At 35.6% G+C, this 13,368-nt stretch overlaps 1 protein-coding gene across 1 annotated transcript in view; it reads left to right on the forward strand.

Annotated features, from left to right (window-relative positions):
* Positions 1–13,368, forward strand: part of LOC138691401 (pickpocket protein 11-like) — a 39,160-nt gene that overhangs the window by 13,818 nt on the left and 11,974 nt on the right. Inside the window, exon 4 of the mRNA XM_069813315.1 lies at positions 3,964–4,138. Within this exon, the coding sequence (XP_069669416.1) occupies positions 3,964–4,138 (175 nt within the window). The remainder of the gene's footprint in view (positions 1–3,963; positions 4,139–13,368) is intronic.

A 13,368-nucleotide genomic window follows, 5' to 3' on the forward strand; every position in this document is an offset into this window, starting at 1 on the left:
AACCTATGCTCTGTTCAGCTGCAATTTTGATATTGTCTCGGATATTTTCCCACATGCTATTAACATCTAACTCTTTGTCAACTTCGTCGGAACTTGCTAATACGGCAAACCTATTTGAAATTTCGACCTGATAATGTTGCTTAGTTTCCTCGTCCTTTAATTTCAAAATATTGAATTTAGTAATATTAACTTGTTGCTCTACTCGCTTAGCTACTGATAATCTTTCTCTTAATTCTCCAATCACCAAATAATGGTCAGAATTACAGTCTGCACCCCTGAAAGTTCGAATATCTACTATACTAGTATGTCTCCGTTTATCTATCAAGATGTGATCTATTTGGTTGTGTGTCAATCCATCTGGAGAAGTCCAAGTATATTTATGTATATCCTTATGGGGGAATGTTGTACTTTTGACAATTAAATTTTTCGATGTGGCAAAGTTGACTAATCTAACTCCATTGTCACTACTAATTGCGTGTAGGCTCTTTTTTCCAATAGTTGGTCTAAAAATATCCTCCCGTCCTACTTTAGCATTGAAATCCCCCAATAAAATTTTCATGTGATATCTAGGGAACTGATCAAAAGTATGTTCCAATTCCTCATAGAAGCTATTCTTTATATGGTCGTCTTTCTCTTCTGTAGGGGCGTGAGCATTTATAACTATGATGTCGCACCATCTACCCTTAAGTACTAAATATGATAACCTGTCACTGATAAATTCGACCTTTTTTACTGCTGATTTTATTCTTTTATGAACAAAGAATCCTGTTCCTAATTGGTGATTATTGTTTCCTTCCCCATAATACAACAAGAAATCTCCTATTTGTGATATGCCATTCCCATCTAACCTAACCTCTTGTACTCCTACGAAGTCTATTCTATATCTAGCTAGTTCTTTTGCTACTAATGTTACCCCTCCTGTTCTATAAAGACTAGTTACGTTCCAAGTGCCAAATCTCAAAACCTTATTCCTTTGCTGTGGTCGTACCAGAGAATCAGTCCTATTCCGAGGCTTATTATAGGGATACGTAACAAGCTGTTTTTTACGGTGATGGGTTGTTAGCCCTTCGCCCAACCCCCAAGCTGGAGGACCACCCCTTATCGGCTGTCCACGACTGCTTATTCAATATATTCGCAGCTACCCTCCATATCTGGAGGCCGTCTCCTCTATCCGCAACCTGAGGAAATATAAATATTACAAAGATTATTATTATTATTATTATTATTATTATTATTATTATTATTATTATTATTCAAATTCAAATTTATTTACAATTTACATTTGAAATGAATACATATGAATAGATACCCGAAATGAGCATATGCTCGTGCTCGGGTACAGTCCAGTAGTCTACATAAATTTTACAGAGATCAATAATAATGTTGATGATAGAAATAATAGTAACAATAATAATAATAATAGAATAATCGTGACGGAGATGATACAAAGATAGTCATACAAAATAATTCATTGATGATAATAATAATAATAATAATAATAATAATAATAATAATAATAATAATAATAATAATAATAGAATAATTGTGACGGAGAGGATACGAAGATAGTAATACAAAATAATTCATTGATAATAATAATAATAATAATAATAATAATAATAATAATAATAATAATAGTGATAAAACAAAAATATTTACAATTATAAAATAAATACTAAGACGGGTAAAATAAAATATAAAACCACTAACGAGAGTTAACACAACTTAAGTAAGCATATAATAACCGGAAAAAAATGACGAACTCGAAAATCAACAGAAAAGTTCGTTGTATCGCAGACGACAGCAACCGCCGCGCCGTAATGACATTGTTATGCATTATAGGTAGGAGGGGGGAGCCGAAAGTCTACGTAACTGCCGTTCTCTTCGAATCTTCTCGTACGGTCATGGGAAGTTAATGCTGCAAAAACAAAATGTCTACGAGTGAAACTGTTCGTTATTACCAGGATAAATACAAATAATACTGAAATACATTAATAAAGTTTCAGTTTTAGATCTCCCTTTTTGTCCAAGAGGTATCATATCAAAATATTTTGTGCGAGATCGTGCGTATTTGCTTGCTTTCCGCACAAAACCAATACGCGGTAAGTGTGAAATACCACATTCAGTATTCCCAACGTAACACACATAACAATTTCTCTCTTCTTACCGCTTAAGAGACGTATTCATTTTACTGCTTTAGGCTTTTAACATATAATTTTTAGAGACCTTTAACATAGTAATAATTATAAATTGGAAACTTACCACTGCAATTTCACCTAAATTGCACTGTTAATTATTGTTTTTAATATTTGCAAAAATGAAGTAAACTCTACTACTCCACTAAAGTTATTGCATTCGTGATGCAAGTAACATTAAGGAAGCCGTGAAAAAATCAACAAGATTCCAGATGCCGATGTTATTACTGCAATATGTTATATAAATAATATTGTTAAAAATATTAAAATGAAAAATAAATCATTACATAACCTTACCGTTTGTTTTAAATTTGCATTTATAGACTGGGGGGAAAAAAGACAGACGTATATCACGGCCTGCTGCAATATAGTAAACACAGAAAACATTTTATAGCAACAGTGTTGAAGAGAGGTATTTTTGTTTTCCAAAATTGCCGTCATTGAACAGAAACCAAGATGGAGATTTCATTGCAACTAATTATAAATTCCTCTTTCAGGTATGTAATAAACGATCTTCGCACAAAATAATGTACGATACACGAGCGGTATGTTTGTTTTCATGTTCTCGGAAATTAAAAAAGCTCAACTACGTTTCGCTTTTTCAATCTTTTCCTCGAACATGAAAACATCAACATACCGCTCTTGCAACGCATATTACTATTATGAATGGCGGGGAAAATATAAATTTCAAGAACTCTCTAGTGACAAGAGATAGTGACAATTACAATCAAGTGTATCTGTGGCGATGCTAAGAAATCATTTATTGGAGATATACACTGTTATTAATTAAGAAAATGATCTATTTATATTTATTACAATGTTTTATCTTATAGGTTACATGCATCAGATAAATACAATAAAAATTAGTACTATATAATGCTAGTAACACTTAAAAATAATAATAATAATAATAATAATAAAAAAATAAAATTTATTAAATATCATACAAACATTTTCACTTTACTTTTAAACTTAAGAATGTGTAAATTGCTTAGGTCTGGATTATTTTTCAATACTGAATTGTAAAGTCTTGATCCATAATTCCTACTGTGTCTTAATCCAGCTGTAGTGTGGCATTTAGGTTCTGCCAAAAGAGTTGGGACATTTCTTCTGGTGTTATGTATATGTTTTTCAGTTATAAAATTCATTCGATTTTTGTGAAAATAAATTAGCACTGTATGTACTATTATTATTATTATTATTATTATTATTATTATTATTATTATTATTATTATTATTATTATTATTATTATTATTATTATTATATTATGAAAATGAAGCACTTTTGAAATGAAAATTACTGGAAACTGGAGAATTTGCATCGCAGTCTCTATGCCCAACACTAATCTTCTGGAATATACCCGGATATTAAACTTGTCAGGTAATGCACTTGGTTGGGCTTCTGTTTTTGTGTGCGTGATTACTTAAAACTCTGTTGCAGCTGAAACCTCCTGCGACCAGCAGTTTACGCAGCGGATAAGGCGCATCTCTGACATTCCATGGAAACTACCGCCCTGGATTCAAATCCCTCCTTAGGAATAGATGTGTTTCCATTGTCACTGTGCTGTCTTGTGTTGTCCTAGATGAACACCTGGTGTCGTCACGGAAGAATTTGTCTGTCTTTGTGTACGGTTAAATGTGAAAATGAATACGAGTTTATTCTCTATATACTAGTTGATTAGTATCTGTGTTAGTGATTCTTCGAACGAGAATATCATTGGTTAATGAGAGCATTTCGGCTCTTTTATTCATAAAGGGTCTCGCACAGGTACGACGTCTGGACTACAACCCACGAACAAACCTACATTTGGAGAAGACGTCGAAATGCAGGAGATGACAGGAATGAACTGCTCCTGTCTGCCTCAATGTACCGATAAGTCCTACACTTTCGACAGAGAAACAGCACATCTGCAAACTCACCTTGCGTCGCCCACCTCCATCCTGTAAGTTACGCACTTCAAACTATGTTCTCGGTATTTTCCTAGTAGCCGGCACTCGTTACATAGACCACTCTTACACTAAACCTGGAGTAATTTAAGCTTATAAATCAAATAAATGATTCTACTTACTGTTTTTTTTTTATATGCTCACCTGTATGTAATTTCTATTTTATACATATTTCGGTGAATGTTATTTATGTCCCGCCCACTATAGAGACATAGGCCAGTTTTACACTAATCCTAAACATATTTAGTACAGGGACATCATTTTATTTTTAGTTCAATTTTTATTGTACCTGAGTTTTTGAATGTACTTCACTCTCACCCCTTCTACTAATGAAGTTCAACCGTCCTCCACACAGATCCAAGACCGCATATACAGTCATAGTAGCCTTACGGTCATAGTAAACAGTACGTTCCAAAAATAAGTTCGCGTTTTCCAGTGACGAAAGAGCTTTCAATATTGAATCATTTTCGCACAGGTACTGTCGTCCATTTGCCTACGTCGTATATCCCGGTTTCCCCCACCAGCTTTTATTCGCCAGCTAGTGGCTGGGCTGTCTTAACTATTTTCTGAGAACATTAATTTCTGTTAGGAATTGGACGTCTACGTAATATTATACAACTGTTCAAAATAACTGAAATAAAATGGCCTCGTTAAGTAATTAACTGTCACATGATTTCCTCCCTTCCTACGACATAACCACTTGGACAGACAGTAGATGTCTGAGTAATTTTAACTTTTCGGATCGGGCAGAAGTGAAGATTGAATTACAGTACTTAAGGTACTCTTTTATAGAGTAGGTACAGAATTATTTCAACATGAGTTACTAGTACGAAGAACGAAACTGGTAATTGGGATTAGGTACAATAGTCTATAGTGCGATAATATGCACATTAGAACTGAAGCCTGTATCGAAATGAACGGCCACCATTTTCAAAAATGTGTTTAAATATCTATATTATGATTATTTTTCAATTTAGCTTCATTCTCTATATTGTATGCTTATGTGCTGTAGACAGTATAATATACACTGCATAATGAATACGTCCGCATGGACAGCTCAGTTCGTGAGTAAAAACACTCATTGTTAATACCTTACTGTATTTTGATTAAACAAAAACCTAATGAAAATGATCAAACTTAAAAGCGCAATATTTCCTAGTTTACGTAAATGGATGAACTACTTTTCGTCCCTCCTATACCTAGTGAAGTGATTTGTTTGTTTATTACGCCAGTATCATCGACCTCCAGTCGTGGAAGGAGGTAGCAAACGGCGTTGATCCAGAGGTATAGGCAAGTTAATATCAAAAATGTTAGTAAAAATAAAATGATGTCCCTGTATAACTTGTTGCTTGTGGACCATCCCAAACCCCGACCTCTACCCTAAGAGCGCCAGTCCTTATATACCCGTCAGTCAAGGCCTTCTGACAAACAAAAGCAATTGACAATAGATATCTCAGTCATGACAACCTCATAAAATATCCTATCAATTGAATAATCGATCTTGCTACGACAACATAATTATATTATATTATTACCCATTTCAGCGATTACTGACGACCACTGCAAAATACAACAATTTGGTCCAGGGAGCATTCTCTTTCGGCACAAGGATGATTTATGTAACATGTTTCTAAATTAGTCTTTTAAATACCGGTACATTCTTTAATAAATCGCTGAAAAACAAACGTGAATATAGGGATGTGGAGTGTGTACGAAATTATTATTATTTTTGGCGCATCATTTTTACGTAAATAACGACAAATAAAAACTAACATGCCACATAACATTATTTTAAGAAATACAGGAAACAAGCATGAATATTATTCACCATTCTTAATGATCTTGGGATAGAAAAAAACGTATGGAATAGAAATTACATACAATTAATGTGGGTGTATTAATAAGCAAACCATCTTAGATTAATCATTTCAAAACAACGTGAATATAGCGTGGATTGTGCAGGAAAATAATTTCTTATACGAGGCGTTGAGAAGTCAACATGATTAACTCCTTTTCCAAAGATTTTGAGATATTCAAGGTTAAAGTTAAATATACACTATTAATTGTGTGATGTAGTCGAGAAGAATACTGCTATCTGTGGGATTTTTCCTGAACTATGGAGTAAATCATATTGACCACTGAAAATATGGTCAATTTAATACATTGCCAACTTATAAACTCTGAAATAACCAAAAGTGGAGTTATAATCATGTTGACTTCTGACTTCTGAACACCTCAATTTATGTTGCTCCCAATGTGCATCGTTGTTAACTTATGAAAACAAATGAAAATTAACGTGGCATATAAACACTATTTGAAGAAAGATAGGAGATATTAAGTAATATTCAGCTTTCTTAACGATCTTTGGATGGGCAATAACAATGAAATATGTATAAAATAGAAATTACATACAGGTGAGCAAATAAAAAACAGCAAGTAGAATAATATCTGATGAATAAGCTTAAATTACTCCAGTTTAGTGTAAGAGTGGCCTATATCTAACGATGTCTCCCAGCAAATTACTTAATTATTTAAAAACAAAAAAAAATCTTGTTAGAAGATTGAATTTGTGTATTTTCTCTGAAACTATCCAAATATTTGTAGGCAGTCTTTTATATTAGATTGCCGAAAATTGGTTTGTAGCGCAACATTGGCAGTGATAAAAGTGAAATATTCGTTCAGTGGGCGTTGGATACTCTACATTGACTCATATTTCATTGTTATTTTCCATCCGAAGGTCATTAAGAACTCTGAATATTACTTAATATCTCCTATCTTTCTTCAAATAGTGTTTATATGCCATGTTAATTTTCATTTGTTTTCATAAGTTAACAATGATGCACATTGGGAGCAACATACAAGAAATTATTTTCCTACACAATCCACGCTATATTTACGTTGTTTTGAAATGATTAATCGAAGATGGTTTGCTTATTGTTTATTACACGCACATTAATTGTATGTAATTTCTATTTCATACGTTTTTTTTTCTATCCCACGATTATTAAGAATGGTGAATATTATTCACGCTTGTTTCCTGTATTTCTTAAAATAATGTTAGTTTTCTTTGTCGTTATTTACGTAAAAATAATGCGCCAAAAATAATAATAATAATTTCGTACTCACTCCACATCCTATATATTCACATTTGTTTTTCAGTGATTTATTAAAGAATGTACCGGTACCTTCAACTCAAATGTGATGGACCGGTTAATTATTATAAATTAATTGCATGAAGGTTTGGGGGCCAAGTCTCCAAGAGGGGTTTTAGGGGGCGGAGCCCCCTAAAGCAATAAAGAACACATCATAAAATACAACTCGTACCTTCAACCCAGATGTGATGGGCCGATTAAATAGGCTACTATAAATTAATTGCATGAGGGTTTGGGGACCAAGCCCCCAACAGGAGTTTTTAGGGGGGGGGGCGGAGCCCCCTAAATCAAGAAAGAACACATTAAAAAATGTAACTCGTATCTTCAACCCAAAGGTGATGGACCGGTTAATTACTATAAATTAATTGCAGGAGGGTTTGGGGGCCAAGTCCCCAACAGGGATTATTTGGGGGCGGAGCCCCCTAAAGCAAGAAAGAACACATCAAAAAATATAACTCGTACCTTCAACCCAAAGGTGATGGACCGGTTTATTAGGCTACTATAAATTAATTGTATGAGGGTTTGAAGCAACAAGTTATACTAAATATGTTTAGGATTGGTAACCCATGTAACGAGTACCGGGTACTAGGAAATTACCATGTTCTCGGACCGGGATCAGTTGAAACATAACAGGAAGTGCGAAGTGACTTGTGGGGCGAAGGACTGTTCCGTGTACTAGCAGAAGCTACTAGAAATAGCTGATATGGTATCTCTGTATAGTCGGAGGCACCGATTTTGGCAGATGATCTCGATGACATTTCCAGTAGGCGAGCCAATATTGTTTGTGTAAGCTGCGAGAATGAGATGCGATAACATTCTGAGTCGTTCATATTTTCATAACAGCAGCTCATATCAATTATCCTTATTATGAAACACACCACGGTACAGTCATACTCAAAGAATACCGTTAATAAATGTAAATGACTTCCGTTCGCAATGATTTTACAATACGTCTCCTACATTTTCTAAATTAAATTAATTCTTAATTAAAAGGAAAATCCTACCCTTACCAGATCAATATACAAGATTTGTCCAGTAATAATCTAGGGATCGTCTACTGGTGGTACGACAATTCAAGTTAATAAAATTACGATCCTTAATAATCAAAATATAATTTGGTTAATTGGGTAAAATTGCATGCTGCGGAAGTTAGATTTATATAAGAGTATAATAAATAGGATTGTAATGGATATTACAAGGGCAATAATTTCTTCACACGCACATTGTGAATAGAACAGAGAAGAAAGCATTTTAAAATATTCGAAATCGTACAAAATATCGGAGAAACCAATTTTCCCTGCACAAATTGCAGCAATTGAAAAACATAATTACCATTCACAATAAATACTGTACTTTATTGATTCTAAAAAGTTATTTATTAATCTAGAGGTATTGGCTGATGACTATACTCAATTCCAGCACAACATTCATTCAGAATATGTAGAAATTACACTTTGGATTTTACTAAATGTATAGGCCTACTATCAAAAGGTGTTATATACCCCCTTAAATACTGTACATGTGTTACCTGTGCGATATCCGATGTTTAATTTTTTAAAATATAATTCATAGTACTGAAACTGCCATATTGAATTCGCACAAATTGTATTATTCGTAATTTTCGTCTCGAAAACCCCTAAGATATCTAATTTAATTTTTCACCCATTTTTGTCCCACTCCACCACTTTAGGGACAAAGTCGGACTAAATAATACCTTATTCGTATTCTGTGATCGCAAAGATCCCCAGATATCGACTTTCATCGAGATCGGATGACATGAGATTTCTCACTCCCTTCTGCCTTTTCATCAGTACCGTATCTTAGAATATGGTATTTAAAAAATCTAAGAATGTTTAACCAATATTGTAGAGAGTAACCTTTATTTTAAATTTTACGTCTCTAGTTAAATATAGTTTAGTGAATTTTTAAAATCGTCGACTTCTTTCTCTCTCCTCTCTGCTCGGAAGTAAAAAAACTGAACTTATTTCAAGGGAGTAGCCTACATGAAATTGAATTTTTTTACTTTCCTTATACATTATAGAAACAGTTCTGAGAGATGAGATGAATAGTCTAACCCAATTTTATGAGTGAATCTTTGTTTTAAATTTAAAGGTTGCACGTCTGCTGGTTAAAAAAAAATAAATCGGTATAATTATTTTGATCATTACTGCTTCCCATTTTCCATCCCTTAATGTTCGTATTTCGTAAAGCTCAGTCTTATCTATTGACTAAGGATTAACATATTTCCATCTACATACGAGGCGCATCCAGAAAGTAAGTTTCCCTATTTAAAAAAAAAAGGAACACACACTTTCAGGAAAAAATTTATTGGCAACAGGTACAGCAATGTTTTAGCTATTTTTCAACATAGCCACCATCAGAATTGAGACACTTGTCGTATCGTGGGATCAACTTTTGTATCCCTCTGTCGTAGAACTCTGCCGCCTGTGAATGGAACCAGCGTGTGACAGACGTCTTCAGCTCTTCGTCGTTGACAAAACACTGACCGGAGGACAGGAATTTCTTGAGGTGCAAGAAAACGTGAAAATCGCTGGGAGCAAGATCAGGACTGTAGGGTGGATGATCAAACAACTCCCAGCCAAATTCCGTCAAAACAGCTGCTGTGCGCCGAGCCGTATGTGGACGAGCATTGTCATGGAGGAGCACAACACCTGCAGTAAGCATTCCACGCCTCTTGTTTTGAATGGTACGTCGCAGTTTTCGCAGTGTTTCACAGTAACGGTCAGCATTCACTGTTTCACCTCTTGGAAGGAAGTCAATGAACAAAATGCCCTTTCTGTCCTCCCAGAACACCGTGCACATCACTTTCCGTACCGACAGCGTCTGTTTGAATTTCGTCCTGACCGGAGATCCACTATGCCACCAATGCATTGACTGCTGCTTGGTTTCTGGGGTGAAGTGCGAAATCCAAGTCTAATCGCCCGTAACAATCCTGTCGAGGAACTCGTCGCCGTTATCGTGATACCGTTGCAGAAATGTCAGTGCTGCTCCTAAATGTTGCATTTTGTGTTCGGGTGTCAGGTTTTTCGGCACCCACCTGGCACACACTTTTTTGAACAGCAGGTGCTTACTGACAATCTCATGCAGCAAGGATCGCGATATCTGCGGAAAATGGCTACTCAGCTCCGTAATCGTGAAGCAACGGTTCTCCATGATGAACTGTCGCACCAGCTCAACACGATCATCATTGATGAGGGACGATCGCCCACTGCGCTCTTCATCATGGACATTTTGACGACCTTCGGAAAACTGCCTACACCAGCGACGCACCATCTGCTTACTCATGATGTTCGGCCCATAGACCTGACAGAGCTGCCGATGAATTTCAATTGGCGCAATGCTTTGTGCATTAAAGAACTTTATCACCGACCGAACCTCGCAGGCGGCGGGAAAAGGAATAAGAGCTTCCATTTCGGACCACTGCTGCCACGCTACTGGCACCAGGTGGGACCTGTCCTGCTGGCATATGATTGATACGTCATAGATCTGTTACGCGTGTGCAATTGACACGGCTAATTACGTTTACTTTCAAGGGGGAAAAATCGGGAAACTTACTTTCTGGATGCGCCTCGTATATATTTCCATATATATAACAGATTATATTTCCATTTCGTACAATATTCTGGTCACGAGACATAATCATATACTTTGTCTTTTCGGGATTTACTACCAAACCTATCGCTTTATTTGCTTCAAGTAAAATTTCCGTGTTTTCCCTAATCGTTTGTGGAGTTTTTCCTAACATATTCACGTCATCCGCATAGACAAAAAGCTGCTGTAACCCGTTCAATTCCAAACCCTCTCTGTTATCCTGAACTTTCCTAATGGCATATTCTAGAGCGAAGTTAAAAGTAAAGGTGATAGTGCATCTCCTTGCTTTAGCCCGCAGTGAATTAGAAAAGCATCAGATAGAAACTGGCCTATACGGAATCTGCTGTAAGTTTCATTGAGACACATATAGACTACTGTATTATTTGTTTAGTTTTTGGAGGTGACTGTCCAGAGTGCACATATGCTCGGGCGTGCATGTTTACTCTTATGTCCTACCAATTCCACTGCGACAGAGATAACAACCGATATTGCAGCGGTGAGAAGTTCTCACTGAGAACTCTCTCTCCAGATCACATTAAGAAAATCCATCTGCCAAAATCCCTGGCGCGACCTATAATAATAAACATATTGGAGACATCGTTTCCAGACTACAATCATAAAATACCCTTAGCTAAATTACCTCAGACGAACACAATAATAGTGTTGGAAAACTTATGTGAAAGTATAACTAGGTATATAAAACCATAAACAGGGATGTTACCTTCACTTTGATTCCGATGATGTTTCCATTTTCTTATGCTATATGAATGGGCACAATTTTCGGTTACGTGAGGCACTCGATTTGAAATAGTTTGTTTACTAGGAGAGGAGACTGCAGAGTAGGATGGGAAATATAAACTGCTGTGACCTGCGTCACCTTATTGTAATCGCTAAGGCGGTCAGTGGCGAATTATTAGGAAAGCGCTTGGTTAACGTGAGAGACTCGAAAACTTTTATTCAATTTGGCAAATTAATTCGGCAGCTTTAATCATAAATCTCTTTACTATTTCTCCGTCACTGAATTGATTTAAATCACAGGCGAGAAATTGCGTAACTAGCCAATAATATTCCACCACGTTGTCTACGCTTATTTTCTTGAATATTCTGGCGTTTATCAAGATTACTTAATAGATTTGCACGTTCTCGACCTAAAATAATTTCAGAAAATCATATTTCGTTTTCTACGCACATTTTATATTTTTATAAATTTCTTTTGGAAATCCTAATACGTACAAACAACATTTAATTCCTCGTACCTTTTAAAGCAGCGTGTTTAAGGTATAATGTCGTATTTAGTAGCCTATGCAAATATTAAGATCATAAATTTTCTTCGGAATAGTACGAAAAATAACATTTAATTTGTCGTACCTTCTAATTCAGCATGTTGTTTATGACATTAGGAGTAATGTCGTATATTAAATTTATTAATGCCTAATAGGATTTTCGAGTATAACATACATCGTATGTTCTCCCCTTCTAAACAGCAAAAAAACTCTTCCTCCCATTTCTCATGAAATAATCGTTTTCTAACGCGTACACACTGGTTTGATAATGTCATTATGCCACCACTGATATTGCTTATGAAACTGATATAGAACCTGCCCACGCCTAGGAGCTACGTGAGGGAGGAACGGGGACTGTGAAGATGATGTCACTCAGAGCGATAAGCTCTTTGAAGGTCAGTGAGGCACTAATTCTCAAGTGACGCACGATTTCCATCCATGATGCTATGTATTTGATTGTGTTCACTTCTTCATTCTTCACCACACACATACACAACATATCTAATCACCCACACAACACAAACATGCTGCATTCAGGACAATGGTACACAGATTACTCAACATACCCATGAGCGAACAACACTACAATGAAGAAGTAAACACAATCAAATACATAGCACAAGACAATGGTTACAACCCAAACATAATAGACAACATCATAAGGAAGACAAAACAAAAACTCAACAAACACAAGAACACAAGAAATACATCAACTAACATACGAAAACAAAAACACACACAAGATCGCATCCTCATTCATAAAACAGAACTACAACATAGCATACAGAACAGAAAACACACTACAAAGACATCTGAACACACAAACAACACAAACAAATAAACACAACCACACACGCGTATACAAACTCACTTGCAATAGTTGCGACAGTTTCTACATTGGACAGACAGGCAGATCATTCCAAACTCGATGCAAAGAACACATTAAAGCAATAACCAGAGGACACAATACATCTACATATGCCGAACACATAACTAATGCTAACCACACATACAATAACATAAATACAGACATGGAAATCCTACACATACAACCCAAAAACCAAAAACTCAACACACTAGAACAATATGAAATATACAGACCACTAAAACACACCCCAATCAAATTCTCAACACACAGATCAATTTCAGAATACATACACTATTTGACTCAACTCTTCA

This window comes from Periplaneta americana, chromosome 16 (assembly GCF_040183065.1).
Source record: "Periplaneta americana isolate PAMFEO1 chromosome 16, P.americana_PAMFEO1_priV1, whole genome shotgun sequence".
NCBI lineage: Eukaryota > Metazoa > Arthropoda > Insecta > Blattodea > Blattidae > Periplaneta > Periplaneta americana.